At 42.6% G+C, this 25,980-nt stretch overlaps 1 protein-coding gene across 1 annotated transcript in view; it reads left to right on the plus strand.

The window, feature by feature from the left end:
* The first annotated feature begins 4,529 nt into the window (after positions 1 to 4,529).
* tcirg1b (T cell immune regulator 1, ATPase H+ transporting V0 subunit a3b) overlaps positions 4,530 to 25,980 on the plus strand; it is a 37,417-nt gene continuing 15,966 nt past the window's right edge. The window contains exons 1-8 of the mRNA XM_077217235.1: positions 4,530 to 5,054; positions 14,021 to 14,140; positions 14,970 to 15,048; positions 16,570 to 16,706; positions 18,003 to 18,098; positions 18,176 to 18,364; positions 19,771 to 19,853; positions 21,273 to 21,366. Of these exons, the coding sequence (XP_077073350.1) occupies positions 14,024 to 14,140; positions 14,970 to 15,048; positions 16,570 to 16,706; positions 18,003 to 18,098; positions 18,176 to 18,364; positions 19,771 to 19,853; positions 21,273 to 21,366 (795 nt within the window). The 5' untranslated portion in view covers positions 4,530 to 5,054; positions 14,021 to 14,023. The remainder of the gene's footprint in view (positions 5,055 to 14,020; positions 14,141 to 14,969; positions 15,049 to 16,569; positions 16,707 to 18,002; positions 18,099 to 18,175; positions 18,365 to 19,770; positions 19,854 to 21,272; positions 21,367 to 25,980) is intronic.

Consider the following 25,980-nt stretch of genomic DNA (forward strand, 5'->3'; position numbering starts at 1 on the left):
CAGGTTATTTTTCCTACCCTTATCCCAATATAGCTTTATTAACCGCTTAATTTCTAATTTTACTGCACTATGTCCTAAGAGCGAGCTGTTCAATTTCCAATATGAGGATCTATTGTTATTATGAGCAGAGAGTTGGAACTTAATATAGATTGCCTGATGATCAGTAAGTGGTGTTGTAAGGATATTGACTGTTACACTGTCTTTCGGTATATTATTAGAAATTAGATAAAAATCTATTCGAGATTTCCTTGAACCTGAGCTGTTACTCCAAGTATAGGATATATTATTAGGAAACTTTTCTCGCCAAATGTCAACTACATTAAATTTTTCCATAAAAGTTTTAATTTTTAAATTATCTCTGGAATTTAGGACGTGGGGCCACCTATCAATTGAATTATTTAAAGTAATATTAAAATCACCTCCAATTAAGATAAATGAGCTAGGGTATTTGGAGAGCCAAAAAGTTAACCTTACATCTATAGAATCAATTAATTTATCATTTTCAGGCTTGGTATTGTAACCATAAATATTAATAACAATAAAGATAGAATGGTTATGATCAATTAGTAAACAAATATAGTGGCCTAAAGAATCACAATCTGATTTTAGAATAGTGCCATTAAAAGAACCTTTCAAAGTTGTGACCCCAGCTGACCTCTCTGATCCATGTGAATACCATGCATCATTACCCCATTGGGACTTCCAAAAGTTTACATCAGCAGCTACTGAATGGCTTTCTTGAAAGAAAGAAAAATCAGATTTAAAGTTTTTTGCATACAAAAATAAGGCTTTACGTTTACAAATTTGTCTCAACCCCCTGGCATTAAGTGAAATAATAGAAAGTGACATAACAACGTATAACAAATATGAACTAATTTGTATTATGTGTAAGGCAAGGAAAGTATTTAAATGATCTACCTCAGAAAGGGATCGAGCTTTGCAGCATTCACTAATAATTTGGCAAAAACAAGGTAAACAAAACTTAGAATCTCAGCTTATGTAGGCTACAAAATAGTGCTAGGTAGGAAGCAAAGTTATAATCACTATAAAAAAAAAATCCCTATTTTAAGTTTCACAGTAACATTGTGAAGATAGTAGCCTAACATTGTAATGACATAGAGCAATTCAGGGCGAACATAGCCTATGTAAGCTACCACCTTTGATTATCCTGAAGATGGGAAGATTTCTGTCCCGTTAACAAATCCACGACATCCAACGTAGTAAGCTTTCTTGCCCTCGCTGCGCGCCTTTTCGATGAATGGCCATAACTTGTTCCGTCGTTCTCTATCTTCTTTTGAGAGATCCTCTGCAAGCTTCCAGTGGTTGTCTTTGAGAAATTGTGACGTCCTTGCAGCTTTCCATAGGCTATCTCTGGTCACCCTTGAGATGAATTGAATGAGAATCGGTCTGGGCTTGCTGCTGTTAGGGAGCTTAGCGCCGTTGCGATGCACAGTGTCAACAGTGTCACGAATGCGGTTTTTGCATTCAGGTAAAACGGCTTGACAGATCTCGATGGCAATCTGGCGGACATCGTTCTTTTCATCTTCTTTGACACGAAGGAGCCTCAGATTCCACCTCCGAGAGTACCGTTCCAGGTCGCAGATCTGTTGTTGGTGTGTGACCATGCGACTCTCCTCTTTAGTCATCCTGTTTTCTAGACTGCCCACTCGTTTTTTCACATCTTTTATTTCCTCACACGCGAAGTCCACAGTTTTTTTAACACCATCTAGCTGCAACGCCAGCTCATCCATTCTTTCATTTATTAGTTTCGACAGGGAAGCGACGACATCTACGTCTTCTACCTTGGAAGAAAGCATCGGTTTTTTAGGAGCTGGAGATTGTCTGGGTGATAGAGACAGAGGAGGAAATTCTTCCATAAGATCCTCCATTACTGGCAAAGTCACCGAGCCAGTCGTGTAGTCATGAATGTTATCAATTAGAGGGTTTCTTCCTGAGGCGGCGTGGCTAGCATCACCTGTTGGCATTGTCAACTTTGCTTTTGGGTTTTTCAACGGTCTTTTATTGTCGCGGGTCGACATCTCAAAGGTTAATCCTCTTCACAAAGTTCCTTTAGCGTTAAGCACTATAAATGATTATAAGGTCCGAACAGAAAGTTTGTTTTTAACCGTATTCAAAGTTTTCGGTTGCACAGCTCGACAGTAAGCGTCTACCTACTCGGCCATCTTGGTCCCCCCGTTCGAGAGCTTCTCCAGAGCGGCTGTATGAGCTCTGATGACGACACAACTGATCCACGATTCACAACATGAAACACATTACCATTTCCCTCCTGAACAGTTAACACTCCTCCCAAGGCATATGCCTTTAAGTGCAATACTCCCACTGTTTAGTGCAATATCCTACAACTCAGGTGATACTTATATGTAGATTTATTTATTTATAATATTCAAAACACTGTAAATATGTTCATAATGTGTAAACCTGGAAATGTCTATTCTGACTAAACCCAACTGTGATAGTTTTATTCTCATATATTTATATTTTTATTCTTTATTCTTATAATTTGTGTTATGTTTCATGTTTCATGTTGTATTTGTATATGTCCACTGGAAGCCTCAGTACCAAAACAAATTCCTTGTGTGTGCAAGCACACTTGGCAATAAAGCTCTTTCTGATTCTGATTCTGATTCTGATTGATGGACTTGTGGACGAGCCTAGGTACAATTCTTCCTCTTCTTCTTCTGAATCAGATTTTGGTTCAAACATATATGGCTAATAAGACAGACTAGGGAACACCGGGTCACAGGGACTAACCTCTGCATCCTTGAGTCCTCATACCCATAGACATCGTATAGATAGACGCCCTATCGACCGCTACTGCCTATTGTCGCGGACGAGCCGTGGGGCCGCCATCTTAAACCGGTCACCCGCTCCGCTCAGTGTAATCTGTTTGGCAGGTGCAATGAGCTACCAGCGCATTTAATTAATTATATCTCACTGAATACTGAACTGATTTTCACGCGGGTTTTTTTTTTTTTTTGCAAAGGTCATACACGTAGCTACGATACAGGACACATTGAATATTTTGTTCACAAAATACAACCAATAGAAGCCTACGGTAATGTTAAATGTTAAATCTTACTTGTGAAAAGTAATCCCCGAGTGATGGTCCGCCGATTTGAGCAGGAATATGCTGCACAGTGCTCTTGCATCTACTGCTGCTTTGCAACGCAAATAGGAGTATGACCGGTTTAAGATGGCATTTCTTGCGCCACAGCGGCCAATAGGGCATCTAGTCTCCTTACCTCACCTGACAATAAATTACATTTATATGTCATATATTTATCGAAAACACATTTTACATTTCATTTGTATATGTACAATCCATACTAAGAATCTATGGCATATATAACATGTAAACAATATGCTGCATGTGTAATTTGCATATTACAGCAATATATTTAATGCATTTAGGCAAGCCAAGGCAAGGCAAGTTTATTTATATAGCACATTTCATACACAATAGTAATTCAAAGTGCTTTACATAGAAGAAATTAAAATAATCAAAAGAAATCAGAATAATTAAAACAGTTTAGAATAAAAGATAAAATACAGAAATCAGAATAATTAAAACATAAAATAAAATACAGTGCAAACAGTCGGACGAACAGTGGCACAGTGCTCATTCAGTAAATGCACAGCTAAACAGATGTGTTTTGAGTCTGGATTTGAATGTGACTACTGTAGGAGCACATCTGATCTCTTCTGGAAGCTGGTTCCAGCTGCGGCTGGCATAGTAGCTAAAAGCAGACTCGCCATGCTTAGAGTGAACCCTTGGTATTTCTAGCCGATGTGATCCTAATGATCTGAGTGATCTGTTGGGTTTATATTCAGTGAGCATATCTGCAATGTATTGAGGTCCTAGGCCATTGAATGATGTATATACCAGTAATAATACTTTAAAATCAATCCTAAATGTAACTGGCAGCCAGTGTAAAGACCTGAGGACTGGTGTGATGTGTTCATATTTTCTGGTTCTGCTCAGAATCCTAGCAGCAGCGTTCTGTATGAGCTGCAACTGTCTTATGGTCTTTTTGGGAAGGCCAGTGAGAAGTCCATTACAATAATCCACCCTACTGGTGATGAAAGCATGCACAAGTTTTTCTAAGTCTTGACTGGAAACAAAGCATCTAACTCTTGCAATATTTTTCAGGTGATAATATGCTGATTTAGTTATTGCTTTTTTATTTCAGCATTTATTTTATATGTATTCATTTCTTTCTTTTTTGTCTTTTTTTAAATCTTACTTTATCCAAACTTTTGAATGGCATTGTATCATGATTTCCACAAAATAAAAAACTGCAAATAAATCAGCAAAAACGGGTTTCAGCATTTATAATAAGAAATGATCGTAGAATGATTCTGAAGGATCATGTGACACTGAAGACTGGCGTTATGATGCTTTGATCACAGGAATAAATTACAGACTACAGACTGAGAATGAAACAGACTTCAGAAGAAACAGGTTTATAAGATAAAGCGTCAGACTGATGATGAGGCACAGAGTGGTCACTGGTCACGTGATAATGGCGGCTACTCGGACACACTAACCACAGTCGTTAGAGAATACGGACTGATGTAGAGATTTAAAAGAAATATTAAAGATTATTCATAAAAAAATAAACGCGAGAAAGAAAAAGACGTCGAGATATTTGTAGGAGGTTCAATGCGCGGCACAGCGCCCGCTAAAGGAATATAAACGTTTAATTTTATTTCGCAAATAACACATAATCCTTACATTCCGATAAGACACAATTCAAATGTTCATATAAATTACAATAGCATAAATTAATAACCTCTGTCAAATAAAATCAGCTGTACGCGCTCGTGAAGTCACGTGATGAGCTTCAGTAACGTGACCGTCTGCAGAAACGGGAAGTTGGAGAATGTGATTCACTCTCAGTACAGCTGTTATAACTTTAGCATATTCCTTCATGAAGACACACTGTGCGTCCTGTTACAAGACCTTCATCGCCAAGGGATAAAAGCCCATCTTTGTTCGTGTCGTTGCTCCTGTGTCGGTGTTTTATCGCCCGGTAAGTTTGCAGATCACATTGATTGCACTGGTGTTTTCTGTGCTCGTGACATTGTTTGATACAGATTCTGTGAATACACAACAGTTTCGAGTTTTCAACGTCATCTAAGCTTTAATCTGATCTTAATCAATCACATCTGATGAAAACTGCTTTTCACGAGGCGTTATACTTTCAGGAAAACGAAAATGAAACTTTATTGTGGAATGAAGAGAGTGTAAAGTAACTCCGAGCCAATATAAATGATACAGTATAAACTGAGGGTTTTTAAAGCCGGTCCTCGTTGGAATAGTTCCTCGTATAATGCAGCAGAATTCCTCCAGAAACAGGAACTGTAGCCCTGATTTGTATTTTCTGTCAAAACCTGTGATGATGCACGTGATCAGAAGGACATCACATGATCCATATGTCACCTCTAATATCAAACAGAAACCAGGTGTTTATGAAATATGAATATATGAACGGTGTAGAAGCCATAAGTGTGGGCTAAATGTACAAGTTGAGTAGTTGACAAACACCACCTTTTTCCAGTTAACATCAAGATTATAGATGGAAAAATTACATGAATGTATATGAATGGATACTTTACGTCCTGCAACAGGTTACCTTTCCTTAAAGTTATTCACTATTTTGCATTCACTTTTTGTGAATTCACATTCACAAAAATAGTCCTGCGGTCCGTGCGACCATAGTGTGTGTGTCTGAGTGTGTGTGTCTGAGTGTGTGTGTCTGAGTGTGTTTGTGTGTGTGTGTGTGTGTGTGTAGTTTGTGGTGCTTCAAATTAATTTATAAAAGGTCACATATTCCATGTAGTCTCTCAATTTTAATCTAAAATTAAAAGTTCTTTATTGGCATCGATGGTTCCATTGAGAAACTTTAACATCCATGTTAAATTTGCATTGCACTAAAGCTTCATTAGAGTGGAAAATGTTTGTTTATCCCCTTGATAAAAAAAAGGGTTTCTTTTAAGAATGATCGCTGGAACTTTCTTTGGGAACCAAAAAATTTGAAAACCACCTCTATTTTTAAGAGTGTTTATAATAATAATTATGCCAAAGTGCAATTTTTTAAGTAGTTTTAGAGGAAGTGTAACATCTCTCGCTGCATGTCACTGCTTGAAATCATTATCTGGCTGTTTTACCATATAGATTACGGTCGAGATTACAAAAATTCCAATGTATTCTGGAATTTTTCTGATCTTTCCGAAGGCTTTAGTTTGTAACCCCTCTGCTTTACTAAAGGTGCCATTATGAAACAGTAAAAATCCCTGAAAGAGGAACACACTTCTTATCACAAGCTCACTGACTCAGAGCAGAAGAGGAAGCGCTGATTTGTCCAGACGTGTGTCTGAGCTGATGTGTCCAGACGTGTGTCTGAGCTGATGTGTCCAGATGTGTGTCTGAGCTGATGTGTCCAGATGTGTGTCTGAGCTGATGTGTCCAGACGTGTGTCTGAGCTGATGTGTCCAGACGTGTGTGTCTGAGCTGATGTGTCCAGATGTGTGTCTGAGCTGATGTGTCCAGACGTGTGTCTGAGCTGATGTGTCCAGATGTGTGTCTGAGCTGATGTGTCCAGACGTGTGTCTGAGCTGATGTGCCCAGATGTGTGTCTGAGCTGATGTGCCCAGACGTGTGTCTGAGCTGATGTGTCCAGATGTGTGTGTCTGAGCTCATGTGTCCAGACGTGTTTCTGAGCTTATGTGTCCAGACGTGTTTCTGAGCTGATGTGTCCAGACGTGTGTCTTAGCTGATGTGTCCAGATGTGTGTCTGAGCTGATGTGTCCAGACGTGTGTCTGAGCTGATGTGTCCAGATGTGTGTCTGAGCTGATGTGTCCAGATGTGTGTCTGAGCTGATGTGTCCAGACGTGTGTCTGAGCTGATGTGTCCAGACGTGTGTCTGAGCTGATGTGTCCAGATGTGTGTCTGAGCTGATGTGTCCAGATGTGTGTCTGAGCTGATGTGTCCAGATGTGTGTCTGAGCTGATGTGTCCAGATGTGTGTCTGAGCTGATGTGTCCAGACGTGTGTCTGAGCTGATGTGTCCAGACGTGTGTCTCAGCTGATGTGTCCAGATGTGTGTCTGAGCTGATGTGTCCAGACGTGTGTCTGAGCTGATGTGTCCAGACGTGTGTCTCAGCTGATGTGTCCAGATGTGTGTCTGAGCTGATGTGTCCAGACGTGTGTCTGAGCTGATGTGTCCAGACGTGTGTCTGAGCTGATGTGTCCAGACGTGTGTCTGAGCTGATGTGTCCAGACGTGTGTCTGAGCTGATGTGTCCAGACGTGTGTCTGAGCTGATGTGTCCAGATGTGTGTCTGAGCTGATGTGTCCAGACGTGTGTCTGAGCTGATGTGTCCAGACGTGTGTCTGAGCTGATGTGTCCAGACGTGTGTCTGAGCTGATGTGTCCAGACGTGTGTCTGAGCTGATGTGTCCAGACGTGTGTCTGAGCTGATGTGTCCAGACGTGTGTCTGAGCTGATGTGTCCAGACGTGTGTCTGAGCTGATGTGTCCAGACGTGTGTCTGAGCTGATGTGTCCAGACGTGTGTCTGAGCTGATGTGTCCAGACGTGTGTCTGAGCTGATGTGTCCAGACGTGTGTCTGAGCTGATGTGTCCAGACGTGTGTCTGAGCTGATGTGTCCAGACGTGTGTCTGAGCTGATGTGTCCAGACGTGTGTCTGAGATTATGTGTCCAGACGTGTTTCTGAGCTGATGTGTCCAGACGTGTGTCTGAGATTATGTGTCCAGACGTGTGTCTGAGATTATGTGTCCAGACGTGTTTCTGAGCTGATGTGTCCAGACGTGTGTCTGAGATTATGTGTCCAGACGTGTTTCTGAGCTGATGTGTCCAGACGTGTGTCTGAGCGAGCTGATGTGTCCAGACGTGTGTCTGAGCGAGCTGATGTGTCCAGACGTGTGTCTGAGCGAGCTGATGTGTCCAGACGTGTGTCTGAGCGAGCTGATGTGTCCAGACGTGTGTCTGAGCGAGCTGATGTGTCCAGACGTGTGTCTGAGCGAGCTGATGTGTCCAGACGTGTGTCTGAGCGAGCTGATGTGTCCAGACGTGTGTCTGAGCGAGCTGATGTGTCCAGACGTGTGTCTGAGCGAGCTGATGTGTCCAGACGTGTGTCTGAGCGAGCTGATGTGTCCAGACGTGTGTCTGAGCGAGCTGATGTGTCCAGACGTGTGTCTGAGCTGATGTGTCCAGACGTGTGTCTGAGCTGATGTGTCCAGACGTGTGTCTGAGCTGATGTGTCCAGACGTGTGTCTGAGCTGATGTGTCCAGACGTGTGTCTGAGCTGATGTGTCCAGATGTGTGTGTCTGAGCTGATGTGTCCAGACGTGTGTCTGAGCTGATGTGTCCAGACGTGTGTCTGAGCTGATGTGTCCAGACGTGTGTCTGAGCTGATGTGTCCAGAGTCCAGACGTGTGTCTGAGCTGATGTGAACAAATCCCTCACACTCAATTTTTCATAACTCGCTACTTAATAAACCAATAAAAACATTTGGCGCGAGGTCACAGCTTTTGGGTTCGCGCACTCACAAGGTTTGCGAAAAGTAAAGGCTACAGGCTAAAACACTCGAGGTTAGAGCAAGGGCAGACGACAGGATGAAGCGTGCAAAGAAACGTAGTGTGTGGGACCATTTCACCAAAAAGAATGATACAGTAAGTTGCAACTTGTGTGATACAGTGCTTAAATACAGTAGTAATACTGTAGAAATACATTACATCTACATTTCAGTGGTAACAGATAAGGTGATGATGATCATCATCTTTCTTTATTATTGTTAGCACTAACGTTACCTCAAACTAAGCGGAGTCTCTTCGGAGCTGTCATTTTCTTAAATAAGCCGCGGCAATGTTTCAAATGAGCTCTAACGCTAGACTAACGCCTTTATTTTCAACGCGATCACCTTGTACCCAAACCATTTCAAAACTAAAGAGCCATTTGTCCTCCGATTACATACAAGCTCCTCGGCACCGCGTTTGCGGGACTCATGTTTCGCGCTGTAGGGGATTTTAAAAAAGTAACGTGAGTGGAAGCGCGGCGCCGGGGCAGTGTGTGTGTGTGTGTGTGTGTGTGTGTGTGTGTGAGTGTGAGTGTGAGCGGGAGTCAGAGAGAGATGCAACAGAGTTGCGAAATTGCAGGCGCGGCTCGAAATGGCTGTTATTTCAAATAGCGTGGCATATTTTTTAAACTAATCGGTTAACCGGTTTCAACCGGCTAATGAGGCTCGGTGGTCGGTCAAGAAAATTTTTAGTTTTCGCCATCCCTAGTGTCCAGATGTGTCTGAGCTGATGTGTCCAGATGTGTCTCAGCTGATGTGTCCAGATGTGTGTCTGAGCTGATGTGTCCAGATGTGTGTCTGAGCTGATGTGTCCAGATGTGTGTGTCTGAGCTGATGTGTCCAGATGTGTGTTTCAGCTGATGTGTCCAGATGTGTGTGTCTGAGCTGATGTGTCCAGATGTGTGTTTCAGCTGATGTGTCCAGATGTGTGTGTCTGAGCTGATGTGTCCAGATGTGTCTGAGCTGATGTGTCCAGATGTGTGTTTCAGCTGATGTGTCCAGATGTGTGTCTGAGCTGATGTGTCCAGATGTGTGTTTCAGCTGATGTGTCCAGATGTGTGCTTGTGTTTCAGCTATTGTGTCCAGATGTGTGTCTCAGCTGATGTGTCCAGATGTGTGTCTCAGCTGATGTGTCCAGATGTGTGTCTCAGCTGATGTGTCCAGATGTGTGTCTCAGCTGATATGTCCAGATGTGTGTTTCAGCTGATGTGTCCAGATGTGTGCTTGTGTTTCAGCTATTGTGTCCAGATGTGTGTCTCAGCTGATGTGTCGAGATGTGTGTCTCAGCTGATGTGTCCAGATGTCTGTCTCAGCTGATGTGTCCAGATGTGTGTCTCAGCTGATGTGTCCAGATGTGTGTCTCAGCTGATGTGTCCAGATGTGTGTCTCAGCTGATATGTCCAGATGTGTGTCTCAGCTGATGTGTCCAGATGTGTGTCTCAGCTGATATGTCCAGATGTGTGTCTCAGCTGATGTGTCCAGATGTGTGTTTCAGCTAATGTGTCCAGATGTGTGTCTCAGCTGATGTGTCCAGATGTGTGCTTGTGTTTCAGCTATTGTGTCCAGATGTGTGTCTCAGCTGATGTGTCCAGATGTGTGTCTCAGCTGATGTGTCCAGATGTGTGTTTCAGCTAATGTGTCCAGATGTGTGTCTCAGCTGATGTGTCCAGATGTGTGTCTGAGCTGATGTGTCCAGATGTGTGTTTCAGCTGATGTGTCCAGATGTGTGCTTGTGTTTCAGCTATTGTGTCCAGATGTGTGTCTCAGCTGATGTGTCCAGATGTGTGTCTCAGCTGATGTGTCCAGATGTGTGTTTCAGCTAATGTGTCCAGATGTGTGTCTCAGCTGATGTGTCCAGATCTGTGTCTCAGCTGATGTGTCCAGATGTGTGTCTCAGCTGATATGTCCAGATGTGTGTTTCAGCTGATGTGTCCAGATGTGTGCTTGTGTTTCAGCTAATGTGTCCAGATGTGTGTTTCAGCTGATGTGTCCAGATGTGTGTTTCAGCTAATGTGTCCAGATGTGTGTCTCAGCTGATGTGTCCAGATGTGTGTCTCAGCTGATGTGTCCAGATGTGTGTCTGAGCTGATGTGTCCAGACGTGTGTCTGAGCTGATGTGTCCAGACGTGTGTCTGAGCTGATGTGTCCAGACGTGTGTCTGAGCTGATGTGTCCAGATGTGTGTCTGAGCTGATGTGTCCAGACGTGTGTCTGAGCTGATGTGTCCAGACGTGTGTCTGAGCTGATGTGTCCAGACGTGTGTCTGAGCTGATGTGTCCAGATGTGTGTCTGAGCTGATGTGTCCAGACGTGTGTCTGAGCTGATGTGTCCAGACGTGTGTCTGAGCTGATGTGTCCAGACGTGTGTCTGAGATTATGTGTCCAGACGTGTTTCTGAGCTGATGTGTCCAGATGTGTGTCTGAGATTATGTGTCCAGACGTGTGTCTGAGATTATGTGTCCAGACGTGTTTCTGAGCTGATGTGTCCAGACGTGTGTCTGAGATTGTGTCCAGACGTGTTTCTGAGCTGATGTGTCCAGACGTGTGTCTGAGCTGATGTGTCCAGATGTGTGTCTGAGCGAGCTGATGTGTCCAGACGTGTGTCTGAGCGAGCTGATGTGTCCAGACGTGTGTCTGAGCGAGCTGATGTGTCCAGACGTGTGTCTGAGCGAGCTGATGTGTCCAGACGTGTGTCTGAGCGAGCTGATGTGTCCAGACGTGTGTCTGAGCGAGCTGATGTGTCCAGACGTGTGTCTGAGCGAGCTGATGTGTCCAGACGTGTGTCTGAGCGAGCTGATGTGTCCAGACGTGTGTCTGAGCGAGCTGATGTGTCCAGACGTGTGTCTGAGCTGATGTGTCCAGACGTGTGTCTGAGCTGATGTGTCCAGACGTGTGTCTGAGCTGATGTGTCCAGACGTGTGTCTGAGCTGATGTGTCCAGATGTGTGTGTCTGAGCTGATGTGTCCAGACGTGTGTCTGAGCTGATGTGTCCAGACGTGTGTCTGAGCTGATGTGTCCAGACGTGTGTCTGAGCTGATGTGAACAAATCCCTCACACTCAATTTTTCATAACTCGCTACTTAATAAACCAATAAAAACATTTGGCGCGAGGTCACAGCTTTTGGGTTCGCGCACTCACAAGGTTTGCGAAAAGTAAAGGCTACAGGCTAAAACACTCGAGGTTAGAGCAAGGGCAGACGACAGGATGAAGCGTGCAAAGAAACGTAGTGTGTGGGACCATTTCACCAAAAAGAATGATACAGTAAGTTGCAACTTGTGTGATACAGTGCTTAAATACAGTAGTAATACTGTAGAAATACATTACATCTACATTTCAGTGGTAACAGATAAGGTGATGATGATCATCATCTTTCTTTATTATTGTTAGCACTAACGTTACCTCAAACTAAGCGGAGTCTCTTCGGAGCTGTCATTTTCTTAAATAAGCCGCGGCAATGTTTCAAATGAGCTCTAACGCTAGACTAACGCCTTTATTTTCAACGCGATCACCTTGTACCCAAACCATTTCAAAACTAAAGAGCCATTTGTCCTCCGATTACATACAAGCTCCTCGGCACCGCGTTTGCGGGACTCATGTTTCGCGCTGTAGGGGATTTTAAAAAAGTAACGTGAGTGGAAGCGCGGCGCCGGGGCAGTGTGTGTGTGTGTGTGTGTGTGTGTGTGTGAGTGTGAGTGTGAGCGGGAGTCAGAGAGAGATGCAACAGAGTTGCGAAATTGCAGGCGCGGCTCGAAATGGCTGTTATTTCAAATAGCGTGGCATATTTTTTAAACTAATCGGTTAACCGGTTTCAACCGGCTAATGAGGCTCGGTGGTCGGTCAAGAAAATTTTTAGTTTTCGCCATCCCTAGTGTCCAGATGTGTCTGAGCTGATGTGTCCAGATGTGTCTCAGCTGATGTGTCCAGATGTGTGTCTGAGCTGATGTGTCCAGATGTGTGTCTGAGCTGATGTGTCCAGATGTGTGTGTCTGAGCTGATGTGTCCAGATGTGTGTTTCAGCTGATGTGTCCAGATGTGTGTGTCTGAGCTGATGTGTCCAGATGTGTGTTTCAGCTGATGTGTCCAGATGTGTGTGTCTGAGCTGATGTGTCCAGATGTGTCTGAGCTGATGTGTCCAGATGTGTGTGTCTGAGCTGATGTGTCCAGATGTGTGTTTCAGCTGATGTGTCCAGATGTGTGTCTGAGCTGATGTGTCCAGATGTGTGTTTCAGCTGATGTGTCCAGATGTGTGCTTGTGTTTCAGCTATTGTGTCCAGATGTGTGTCTCAGCTGATGTGTCCAGATGTGTGTCTCAGCTGATGTGTCCAGATGTGTGTCTCAGCTGATGTGTCCAGATGTGTGTCTCAGCTGATATGTCCAGATGTGTGTTTCAGCTGATGTGTCCAGATGTGTGCTTGTGTTTCAGCTATTGTGTCCAGATGTGTGTCTCAGCTGATGTGTCCAGATGTGTGTCTCAGCTGATGTGTCCAGATGTGTGTCTCAGCTGATGTGTCCAGATGTGTGTCTCAGCTGATGTGTCCAGATGTGTGTCTCAGCTGATGTGTCCAGATGTGTGTCTCAGCTGATGTGTCCAGATGTGTGTCTCAGCTGATATGTCCAGATGTGTGTCTCAGCTGATGTGTCCAGATGTGTGTCTCAGCTGATATGTCCAGATGTGTGTCTCAGCTGATGTGTCCAGATGTGTGTTTCAGCTAATGTGTCCAGATGTGTGTCTCAGCTGATGTGTCCAGATGTGTGCTTGTGTTTCAGCTATTGTGTCCAGATGTGTGTCTCAGCTGATGTGTCCAGATGTGTGTCTCAGCTGATGTGTCCAGATGTGTGTTTCAGCTAATGTGTCCAGATGTGTGTCTCAGCTGATGTGTCCAGATGTGTGTCTGAGCTGATGTGTCCAGATGTGTGTTTCAGCTGATGTGTCCAGATGTGTGCTTGTGTTTCAGCTATTGTGTCCAGATGTGTGTCTCAGCTGATGTGTCCAGATGTGTGTCTCAGCTGATGTGTCCAGATGTGTGTTTCAGCTAATGTGTCCAGATGTGTGTCTCAGCTGATGTGTCCAGATGTGTGTCTCAGCTGATGTGTCCAGATGTGTGTCTCAGCTGATATGTCCAGATGTGTGTTTCAGCTGATGTGTCCAGATGTGTGCTTGTGTTTCAGCTAATGTGTCCAGATGTGTGTTTCAGCTGATGTGTCCAGATGTGTGTTTCAGCTAATGTGTCCAGATGTGTGTCTCAGCTGATGTGTCCAGATGTGTGTCTCAGCTGATGTGTCCAGATGTGTGTCTCAGCTGATGTGTCCAGATGTGTGTCTCAGCTGATGTGTCCAGATGTGTGTCTCAGCTGATGTGTCCAGATGTGTGTCTCAGCTGATGTGTCCAGATGTGTGTTGCAGGTCATGGGCTCTCTGTTTCGCAGTGAAGAGGTCTGTCTGGTGCAGCTCTTCCTCCAGTCCGGATCCGCCTACAACTGTGTCAGTGAACTGGGAGAGCTGGGAATAGTGGAGTTCAGAGACGTGAGAGCATTTCTGATCGCTTTTCTCTGTCATTCCTAAAGGGACGTATGATGCCATTTTAAAAGTTCATTATCTTGTTTATTAGGTTTGATAGAACAGGTCAACATGCTTTAATGCTCTAAAAACACATTATTTTTCACATACTGTACATTTTGCAGCACCTCTATTGCCAGTCTGTCTGAAATGCTCTTATTTCTACAAGTCCTGCCTTCTGAAACCTCAGAGTGCTCTGATTGGCCAGCTGACCCAGTGCGCTGTGATTTGCCAAACACCTCAAGTGTGTGTCATTACCATAATCGCAAGCTTCTGCTTCTAAAACTTCTAAAGCATTTGTTTACTCACATTTAATAATAATAACTTTTGGGTTGTACTGCTGTTTAGGAACAGCTTTATAAATAAAGTTCATCCATTTTCACTAGGCCAAACAAAGCAGTTTTGCTTTCGCATCCAAATACAGTGTCTCCGACACTAATATTCACTGAAGCCTTGTGTTCTTTCTTTGCATACATTGAACCTATATATGGCGGCATTATGCTAATATTTTACTTTGTGTAATGGCTGTTTGAGGAAGTAATATTTGGACCTGGATCGATGCGTTTTAGTCAGGTCTGGATCAGTGTTCTCTGTTTGATACAACAAATTGATAAGCTTTGTAACTTTGTAGATCATAAACATGCACAAACAGATTTAAGGAGAAAAAAACATTAGAAAGCATCATATGAGCCCTTTAAGAAAGCCTGTGATTCATTTTCATGTCTTATAAAGTGTCTTTACACCGGCCTGCTGATGTCACAAAGATGTTTGATGATGTTTGTAATCTTGATCTCAGCTGAATCCGAATGTCAACGCGTTCCAGAGGAAGTTTGTGAATGAAGTGAGGAGATGCGAGGAGCTGGAGAAAACCTTTGGTGAGTCTGTCAACCGTAGAGCTTGATCTGCTATTGCTCAAGAGTCGTCAGTGCACACACAGAGAACGCTGTTTGTGTCTGGAAACCTTTCATCTAAACGCTGCTTCTGCCTCTGAGCGATCTGTTATCAGCTGGCGTCTCTTAGCCCGCACAGCTGGAAACCAGTGTTACCCAATCGCCCAAAAGTTTAGTAAGAATTCAAGTTAATTTAATCATAAAATTATTATTGTTTTGCATTAATAAGTGCAGTTACCAATAATAGTACATGTTTGTTTGTTTGTTTGTTTGTTTATTGTAAATTTGACAGTAATGCACTGAGCTTGAATTGAGATGCAGATCAAATTACGTTTTATTAACAACAGTAACATGCAAAAACCTGATTTTTGTAGATGTAAATCTTGTACTCTTATTAAATGTACCATTGTTCCTCTAGTACAGGGATGGGCAACTTCGGTCCTGGAGGACCACTGTCCTGCAGAGTTTAGCTCCAACCTTGACAAAAAACCCTTTTCTAGTAATCCTGAAAACGTTGATTAGCTTGTTCAGGTGTGTTTAATTAGGGTTGGAGTCAAACTCTGCAGGACAGTGGCCCTCCAGGACCGAAGTTGCGCTTCTCTGCTCTAGTACCTCACTGAACTGATCGCCAGCTTCAGTGATTATAAAAGGAAAGCTCTTTAATTGTTTTCTGTGTAATTCAGTCACAATATGAAGAAAAGTTTTTGTTTGTCATGAGACTTTGACTTGGTTAATAAGTGTAAATGGTTAATACATGCTCCTCTGCTGCCATCTACTGGTTATAGTGGTCTTTTTTTTTTAAAAGTGCTTGTTTGCCACACTGTTAGCTTTAGTTTAGTTTTCTTACAGCTTTAAACTTTTAGTTTTACAAATCATCACATTAAAAATAACATTAAAATTGGATATAATTTAGAGCTTTGAAGTTCTAGAAAAAGTGTGAAGTAAAAAGTGCTTGAATATCACTCTCATAAGGTTATACTACGAACCCCGAGATGAAAAATGTAAAAAAAAGAAAAAGATTTCTGCCACAATACCATGGTTACAGTTAGCGTTACTACATACATTTCCATGGTGAATGCTGGTGATTTGTGGATTGAAAAAACTTCTTTAACTGTCATTACTTTAACTTTTCGTTCGTTCATGGCCCAATGTCACGCCAACGCTGTTTGATCTGATGGTCTATGACATAATCCTGCGCTGAATTTGAATGCTTCCCACTAGATCGCATTCATGTTATTAATACTGCAGTGGCTGCAAACGCTTTCTCCCTGGATCTCCCAGCGCTGTAGAAACAGTGTCATGTGATCGAGGTCGGGCCGCGAGTAAAGCTGTTCTGAGCTCACGCTGAGCTGTCTAGTATTGCTCTGAGCTGATAAACTAGCGCTGGTTCAACTAGTTGTGATGCTCTACACAGAGTTCAGTGCAGTTTTACAGAAGTTAAATGGGTTGTGTCTGCAGTTTCATGCTGAATTAGAGGTTATTAAACACTCATCTTCTGTGTTTCAGTGTTTCTGGAGCAGGAGATAGTGCGCAGCCTGTCTCAGACGCTGCAGGCCCCGACCCCGACCCCCCCGGCCCCGCAGCCCCGAGAGCTGCTCACCATCGAGGAGGACAGCGAGCGCTTGGCCCGAGAGCTCCGGGAGGTCTGAACTCTGTGTTTAACAGAAACATCAAAACAAAACTGAACCTGCTTGCCTCTTATTATGCTGTTTTAAAGCTTCCTAATTTTGTTTTGGCGTCTGCTACAATAGGCTTACTTCCATCAAAAAACTTTCATGGGCCCTGTCCCAATGGCACACTTCATATGCACTTACGGTGTTGTGGACTTACAATGGTGTCCGTTAAAACCTAAAAGATGAACACCACAAACTCTTTTACATGACCATAGTCTGGCATTACACAAATGAGTTACAAATGGGTACATGTTTACAATGGGTACAAATGGGTACAGGTTTACAATGGGTACAGGTTTACAATGGGTACAAATGGGTACAGGTTTAGCTGGAAGTGAGACTGGAATAACTGAACGACTTTAGACTTTTTAAAGTCGACATTTATGTGATTAAAGTCAACATCGATGTCAAGCTTAAAGCGTCATGGCCGAGCATTAAAGTCTGCGCAACTAGTCTGCGCAACCCCTACTGAAGACTCGCAGAATCGCTTCTTTTAGGAGACAATCACTTTATTTATATGAATCTTTAAAACTTTTTTAAAAGTTTTTTTCCCCCGTCGTCAGTAATTTTATCCCTTAAAACTCATCTTTAATCACCAAAATGACATAAAAAAAAATCCTTTGGAAAAAATTTCGTCATGCCTAAAAATATTTTGAATGTAACTCGACACCCTTGCCTCATTTAGTATGCGTGGTTCTATGACTATTCAAATGAGCCCTGCCTTTTTCACTGTGCCAAGACTACATACAGTCAAAACAAAACATTTATTCAAACACCTTCATCATTTCTCACATTATCACAGTTTATTCGCTATAGTTTAGAAAATGGTAATAAAATATGACAACATCTCAGAGTTATTAAATTGATATTTCACTGGTTTTGTTCATCCTTCTGTTAGACTGTCTCACACATGAATTATGTTGAATATCTGTCAGCTGTTAAATTTAACTACACAATTAGATAATACCAGTTTAGCTCAACCAATCACCAAGCAATGCTTCATGTTGTTCAGTCTGTGCTGTAAAAATGTGCATTAGCAATTAAAGAAAAAACACTTCAGCAAAACATGATCAGCTCAAAGTGTCCGAATCATCCATTTTGCTTTCCTCACTTACATAAATGAATGTGTCCTGCACACACTAGTAAAAAATGGTGTCTGAATAATTTGACTGTATTTCCCTGTTATTAGTTTTCCCGCTCTTAAATCCCGCACATTCCTGAAGTGTTGCAGCAGTTGTGGTGTCTCAAGCGTGTGGTTGTGTGCAGGTGTCCAGGAACAGAGACAGTCTGCGCTCTCAGTTCACTCAGCTGTGCCAGTACCGAGGCGTCCTCAAACAGACTCACTCTCTCACAGCCTCACAGGTGTGTTCTGCTCCTCTCACACACACTCCCTCGTGTGCCCCGCCCAGTCTGAGAGTGTGTGTGTGTGTGTGTGTCAGGCCCCGCTGGTGTCGTTCGAGCCCGTGGCTCTGGCGGAGAACAGGCAGGACGTGCGGCTCAGCTTCGTGGCCGGTGTGGTCCACCCGTGGAAAGTGCCGGCCTTCGAGAGGCTGCTGTGGCGCGCGTGTCGAGGGTACATCATCGTGGACTTCCATGAGATGGAGGAAAAACTGGAGCATCCCGATTCTGTGAGCCCTAAATCATTCATAATATTATTAGATTCACCTTGCTTGACCTAATTGAGAATGTATATGCATTCACAGTCAGCACAGTTAAAGTAACCCAAGCGCAGTTGTTCAGGAGTTCTGATCGGGTTGGATCAAATCTTGAAAATGGGTCGTTAAAAGAAAGAAAAAAAGCAATCTGAAATCAGATTAGATCACAAAATACCATCTTGATCGTCAGTTTGTGTTAGTAAGATTGCATAACTTTGATTTAAAATAAAATCTGAATTATCTTGATTCCAGCGAATTTCAGGAACAAAAATGTAATGACTTTAAAACTGGTCAAATACAGCAGTATCATGTCATATAAACATGTTTATATTTTTATTTTTCTCCTGATTAGTTTAACCGTTAAAATAATAAAGTAGAGGCAGACTACAGGCCTCTCAGTACAGTAAACTAAAAAATAGATATTTTCCAGTAAAATAAACAGCTGTCAATATCAAACAAAATAATATATTTATATTTTTTCAATTGATAATGTATATGTACATACAGTGTAAGTTGGATTGAATGCATAATATGTGAGATTATATGTGACCCTGGACCACAAACCCAGTCACAAGGGTCAATTTTTCTTTTTAAAATTGATAATTGAGATGTATACATCATCTGAAAGCTGAATAAATAAGCTTTCCATTGATGTGTGGTTTGTTAGGATTCGACAATATTTGGCCATTTAAGTTGTGCATTTATGTTCACGATTTTGCTGCATCCACTCACAAAAAAATATATATACAGTAGGAATTTTACAAAACATCTTCATGGAACATGATATTTACTTAATATCCTAATGATTTTTTGTATGAAAAAAAAATCTATAATTTTGACCCATACAATGTATTGTTGGCTTTATATACCCGTGTGACTTTACGAATGTTTTTGTGATCCAGGGTCATATATCAGGTTTAATACACTGTATGAACATCAGGGCTCGATATTAAGCCCTTTCCTGTGCTTGTCCTTCTGACAAGGGAATCGGTCATTCACTTGTCGGAGTAAAAAAATTTGGATTTTGTGTTGTAAATATAATTTATACTGAAGCAATATTCTGATCAATGTTCAGTCAGCTTTGACATATTTAAATCTGCATGTTTATGATATTTTAACCTTTATAAAAGGCATTTTTCCCTGATTGTTTTAAATATATGCTTCATCTTTCATTTTAAAGTCTTAAATTTGATCAATAAATTTAATTAGAATAATAAGACACTATAGGGCTGTTACCAGTCAAATTAAATAATTTTAACTGAAAAATTACAACTGCATTAAATAATGTTATGAGATTTTATTTGAATATACAAATAACATGTACAGTACAACTTAGATTTTTTGTGAAAGTTGATGAGAAATATGATTATTTTTCCCAGGGCGAGGAGGTGCAGTGGACTGTGTTTTTAATCTCGTTCTGGGGAGAACAGATCGGGCAGAAGGTGAAGAAGATCTGTGATTGGTAGGTGATCGGGATGTGGGGGTTTTGGAGAAAGGTCAAAGGTCAGGGTTCCTGGAAAACATGGACATATACCAGGGAGTCTGATTTCCAGATCTATTGGATTCTAGAAAAGTCATTGAAAACATTAATAAGATCTTAAAAGCTCATAAGAATTTCTATAGTCAGTATAGTTTTTTTAGTTCATGCTCTTTTTGAGTGTCTCTCATGAAGTGATCTCTGAAAAAGCATTCTTAATCTTCCTAATCCAGTCATCAGCAAAAGGAAAAATGCATACACATTTAATCGTGTCACCCAAAATTTGTATGTTCATTTAAAGTTTTTTATGTTCATTCCGTAAAAAAAGATTCACCAAATGTTTAAACCCTGCGCTTTCACAGTCAGCTCAGTTAAAGTAAACATGGGCGCAGTTGTTCAGGAGTTCTGATCGGGTTGGATCAAATCTTGAAAATGGGTTGTTAAAAAAATAAGTATTCTTAAATCGGATTAGATCACAAAATACAATTTTGGTTTTTATTTGGATCAGATCATCAGTTTGTGTTAGTAAGATTGGGATAACTTTGATCCAAAAAAAGGAGGATTACACGTTTATTTTTTTTATGTTCCTCTTTAACTGTTAAAGTAATAAAGTCGACTACAGGCTTCATATTCAGCCTTTCAGTACAGTAAAGTAAAAAAATAGATATTTTGGTCCATAAAATAAACAGCTGTCAATATGAAACAAAAATAATATATTTAATTTTAAGTGTTTTTTTAATCACTGTATATAAATAACATTGACACAATCATCAGACGTTTTTTCTAACAACTGCATCCCTTATTGAATGTTTATTTGTTTGTTTTTGATGTGGGTCACATGACGGGCTATGGAAGCGCTAAAGGGACATGGTGATGAGAGGACAGATATGAGATGGGAGGAAAAATACTTTTACGTTCCCTCGAGAAACTTCGCTTTCACTTTCAACTCAACTTTTACGAGAGAACACAAAAACGTTGAATTGTATAATTTTTCTTCCATCTCAGATTTTTTCCATCATCATGTCTCTTTAGTGCCTCTGTAGGGGTGTGATTGTTTAAAGGAAATTAAAAATGAAGGGATGTTTGTTTGTGGTTTTATTTCTCCTCAAATAAAACTCTTAAAGTGACCCATACTGACTCTTCCAGCGGCTGTTCTTTATATAGTGAGTACTGCTAATCCAGATTTGGTAATATGGAAAAGGTGTGTATCTGGATTAGGGTGATACAGTCCGATTTTACTTTGAAAAATCAGCACAAAATTAAAATGGATTCCTTGATCCTGGATAGTAAAACACCGGATTTCCAAATCTATATAAATCTGATCCAGATGAAACATTTTGAACTTCTAGGGTCTGGACTGTTGTATCGTACAGAAATGTGTGTCTTGTTTTCCACGTACTTCAGCTTCCACACACAGACGTTCCCCTACCCGGAGAACCAGGCCGAGAGGGAGGAGACCCTCAACGGGCTGCGAGGGAGAATCGAGGACATCCGATCCGTGAGTATGATTCCTCACATCTGGCAGTTATACACATATAGAGGATTTGCAGTGACGTCAGGAACACACTCCCTCAGCCGGACTGAGTGGCAGAAGAGCTGCTGTGTGACTGGATTCAATAGGGGAAACTGTGAAACCCCGAGTGTTACAAGTTCAAATAAAAAGGAAAGAAAAGGACAGGGTCATCTTAAAGGGATAGTTCGGCCAAAAATGATATTTAACCCATGCATTACTCAACCTCAAGCCGTTCGAGATGCATATGTCAATCTTGTTTCAGACGAACACATTTTCAGTTATTTTAGAAAATGTCTTAGACCCTTCAGTGGATATAATGTGAAGCAATGGGGTCCACCTCCTTCAAGTCCCAAAATGTGCATACATCCTTCACAAAAGTAATCCATCCGGCACCAGGGGGATAAACGAAGGCCTTCTGATGGTAATCCGTGCAGTTTTGTCATAAAAATATACATATTTAAAACTAAATATCTGACTTCCGGCAACGATCGATGCGCGTTCACAGGTGATGGAAGTCGGCGTACGAGGTATGACGTAGCGTAGGAACCGTCGTGACGTAGAACGAACGCGCCAGCGCAGCCAGAGAGCAGAGCAAAACAAAACTCCACTCAGGATTTCCGTGAAGAGTTATTTGATTTAGCTATACTTAAGTTTTTTAAATCAATATTTAATGTCCCTTAACTTACTTATGATGTAATCAGACAGACGATTGTTATCGTGAAATAAGCCCATAAAGTATGATACAAGACTGTATGGACTTATATAAAAAACCTGCTGCATATACATTATTCCTTACATGTAGCATCGCAATCAGTACACAATACAATACACCCAACAGTACAGAGTACTCAATACATACCGGATTTTGCTGGAAAAGCAGCACAGGTACAGGCACAGGCACGGCTGACGATTTCAGAAGTTGTTTTGTATTTCCCATCTTTGCCTCGTAATCTTCTGGGCTGAAATGTTCACTGCACATCTGATATCGCAAGAGTTTTTGCTTTGGTGTATTTATATCCCAACAAATAGCGAGCAGCCATAACTGCAATCGCTCAGAATCATGTACTGGGAATCTGTGAAATGTTACTTGTGCATCTTCCTTTGAAGCCCGCGCGTGTAACCTTACAGTTTTAAATAAGTTTAAGCATCCAGGCTAGATACATGACCGAACCATTTTAAGCCTAATAAAAAACTTACTTAAGTATAGCTAAATCAAATAACTCTTCACGGAAATCCTGAGTGGAGTTTTGTTTTGCTCTGCTCTCTGGCTGCGCTAGCGCGTTCGTTCTACGTCACGACGGTTCCTACGCTACGTCATACCTCCTACGCCGACTTCCATCATCCGTGAACGCACGTCGATCGTTGCCGGAAGTCAGATATTTTCATTTATAAAGTTTTAAATATGTATATTTTTACGACAAAACCGCACGGATTGCCATCAGAAGGCCTTCGTTTATGCCCCTGGAGCCGGATGGATTACTTTTTTGAAGGATGTATGCACATTTTGGGACTTGAAGGAGGCGGACCCCATTGCTTCACATTATATCCACTGAAGGGTCTAAGACATTTTCTAAAATAACTGAAAATGTGTTCGTCTGAAACAAGATTGACATATGCATCTCGAACGGCTTGAGGGTGAGTAATGCATGGGTTAAATATCATTTTTGGCCGAACTATCCCTTTAACTAAGACTCATACACTAAGACTGCTTTATTCTCTTTTTTCACAATCAAAACAAAAGTCACGTGTTACAGCGCTTCAATATACTCAGTCTAAGACAATAAATGATACTTCACTTCACAGCATTCACACACAGCTTGGCACGTGTCCTCAGTTCGTCTATCTCTCCCTTGGTCTCGTTTCCCGGTGGCTTTATCCAGTGTCTCCATGCCAATTACTGAAATAATACACAGGCTGTCACAGACCTCGCTAAACGACGCCCCCCTCACCACATACCCCCATCATCTGGACCACCTGAAATTTAAAGGGTTGTAGTGCCAGATAACCAACGGGTGATCTGCGCATTGGTATCCTTCATGCGATGGAGCCACTGCAGGGGCACATGGTCCAAACAGTGGGTGTATTCCCATCCCAGGAGATAATAGCGGAGGGTGAGGACGGCCCATCTGATGGCCAGACACTCCTTCTCGTTGGTGCTGTACATCGTCTCTCTCTTAGAGGGCTTACGACTAATGTGCACCGCCCACTCCTCTCCCTCTATCTCCTGGGACAGGACCGCTCCAAGCCCCCTGTCCGACGCGTCAGTCTGCAACAAGAAGGGGAGAGAAAAGGCAGGGGGATGTAAGAGCGGCCCGCCACACAGAGGTGGCTGGACCGGATCTGGCACTTTTATTTTTAGTGAGGTCAGTCAGCGGGCTGGTGAGGTCTGAATAATTAGGCACAAACCTTCGATAATATCCCGCCAGCCCCAGGAACTGCCTCACCTCGTTTTTGGCCTTGGGTCTCAGACAAGTTGTCCAACCTCCACATGCCCAACCGCACACATGGTCCGTATGACGGCAAATGCAGCATGCGGCCGGAGAATTCGGTCCATGAGGCGCTGAAAGGTGCCCTGTGCCCCAAACAACCCGAAAGTAAGGGTAACGAATTGGTGTAATCTAAATGGCGTTGTGAAAGCTGTCTTTTCTTTGGATACAGGCGATAAGGCGAATTTCAACACAGCATTTACTTTGCAGTAATTCGTGCAGAATCGGACAGATCCGTCCGTTTTAGGCACTAAAACTATCGGGCTCGCCCAGTCACTGTTGGATTCTTCTATTACTCCAATATCGAGCATTGCCTCTTATTCGGTCTGAACCACCTTTTTCTTGTGTTCAGGTAAATAATTCGGCCGGCTGTGCTTTATCACGCCCGGCTCAGTCTCAATATGGTGCTGAATGATATTCGTTCGACCAGTTAGGGGTGAGAACACTTCGGCAAACTCTACCTGGTCACACCAGTGAGCTGGGAGAGCAAAAGATTAAACCTTGTGCTCACTTCTGACCCGAGATCCTCTTCTCCACTTTCTGTCATCACCAGCCTCACTGACTCCACCTCGCTCCATTTTTTTAAGGAGGTTGAGGTGATAAATTTGACGCGCTCCACTCCTATCCGACCGAACTACTTCATAACTGAGATCTCCAATTCGCTGTGTGACCTCAAAGGGTCCTTGCCACTTCGCAAGTTATTTAGAACTCAATACAAGGACTTTATCTCCTGATGCAAATTCTCGCAGTCTGGTTCCCCTGTTGTATAGTCAGCTCTGTTTGTCCTGGGCCTGTAACAAATTCTCCATAGATAGCCGCCTCAAAGTGTGGAGTTTTGTTCTCAGGTCCAACACATACTGAATTTTATTGCAACTCTCTGAAGGCTCGAAGGGGGAACGAACTTCCGAATCTTGGATTTTAATGTGCGATTAAGTCGTTCCACCAGGCCGTCAGTTTGTGGGTGATAGACGCTGGTGTAAACTGTTTTAATGCCCAATAATTCGTAAAGTTTGCATAATTTATGTGACATAAACACTGTGCCCTGATCAGTGAGGATCTCTTTCGGGATCCCCACTCAGGAGATTAAACGTCCGCAACACTCTTGGCATAGATGCCATCGTTCTAATGGCCCGATGAGGTCCATCCCAAGTCTTTCGAAGGGGACCTACAATAGAGGAAGAGGGCCCAAAGGGGCTTTTGGGGAGGCCAGTGGATTTACCAGCTGACACTCACGACAAGCCGTACACCACCTGCGCACGGTCTCGTGAATGCCAGGGAATCGGGTCATGAGACGATTTAGTGTCGTTGCTTGTCCTAAATGTCCAGCCATGAGATTACAATCAGCCACCTGGAAAAGCATTTCACCATGGCTTTTTGGTACTAATAACTGGGTTGTATTTTGTTTGGTCTGAGTGTCTTGGGTCACTCTGTACATCAATACAACCGGTCTTTTAAAATAGCAAAATATGGATAGGAAAGTGGATGAGCAGGCTGTAGAGGTTGATCGTCGATAGAACGGACCTGTTCAAAAGCATTTTTTAAAGACTCATCCTGAGATTGTTTCAAGGAAAAATTATCACACAGGATCAGCCTCTCCATTGTGCTCTGTTCCCCTGGTTTAACTCTCGGAGGTCCCGGTTCAGCCTCTCCCACCTGCACAGCCACCCCTTTTCCTGCTTTTTCTTCCCACAAGAGACATCCGCACTAAAATATCCCAGTAATTCAGTAAAAGCAGGCCAATTTGTTCCCAAAATTATTGGATGTCTTAGGCGCGGATAACTGCCACCTCTACACTCTACTTTTGTCCCCGAAATTGAATAACAGCAGACATTACAGACATATTTCACCACATCCCCATTAACACACTGTACCTGAATAATGCCAACTATTCTGGACCTGGTCCACCCCAACCCCGGGACAGGACTCGAGCAGGACCTGGAGGACGGGACCTAGGGAGAGAGACCGGATGAGTGTAAACAGTAGAGGGAGGGGGAGAAAATAAAGTGGAGGAGAGAGAGACAGCTAGGAGGGTTCCGCCGCCCCCTGGGCAAGCCACCATCTGGTCCTCCGCCAGTTGAATGGACGAGTTCAGCGACGTCAGGCGGTGGCACTT

Source organism: Siphateles boraxobius, unplaced genomic scaffold (assembly GCF_051911475.1).
Source record: "Siphateles boraxobius isolate OS27281-9 unplaced genomic scaffold, OSU_SipBor_1 70, whole genome shotgun sequence".
Lineage (NCBI taxonomy): Eukaryota > Metazoa > Chordata > Actinopteri > Cypriniformes > Leuciscidae > Siphateles > Siphateles boraxobius.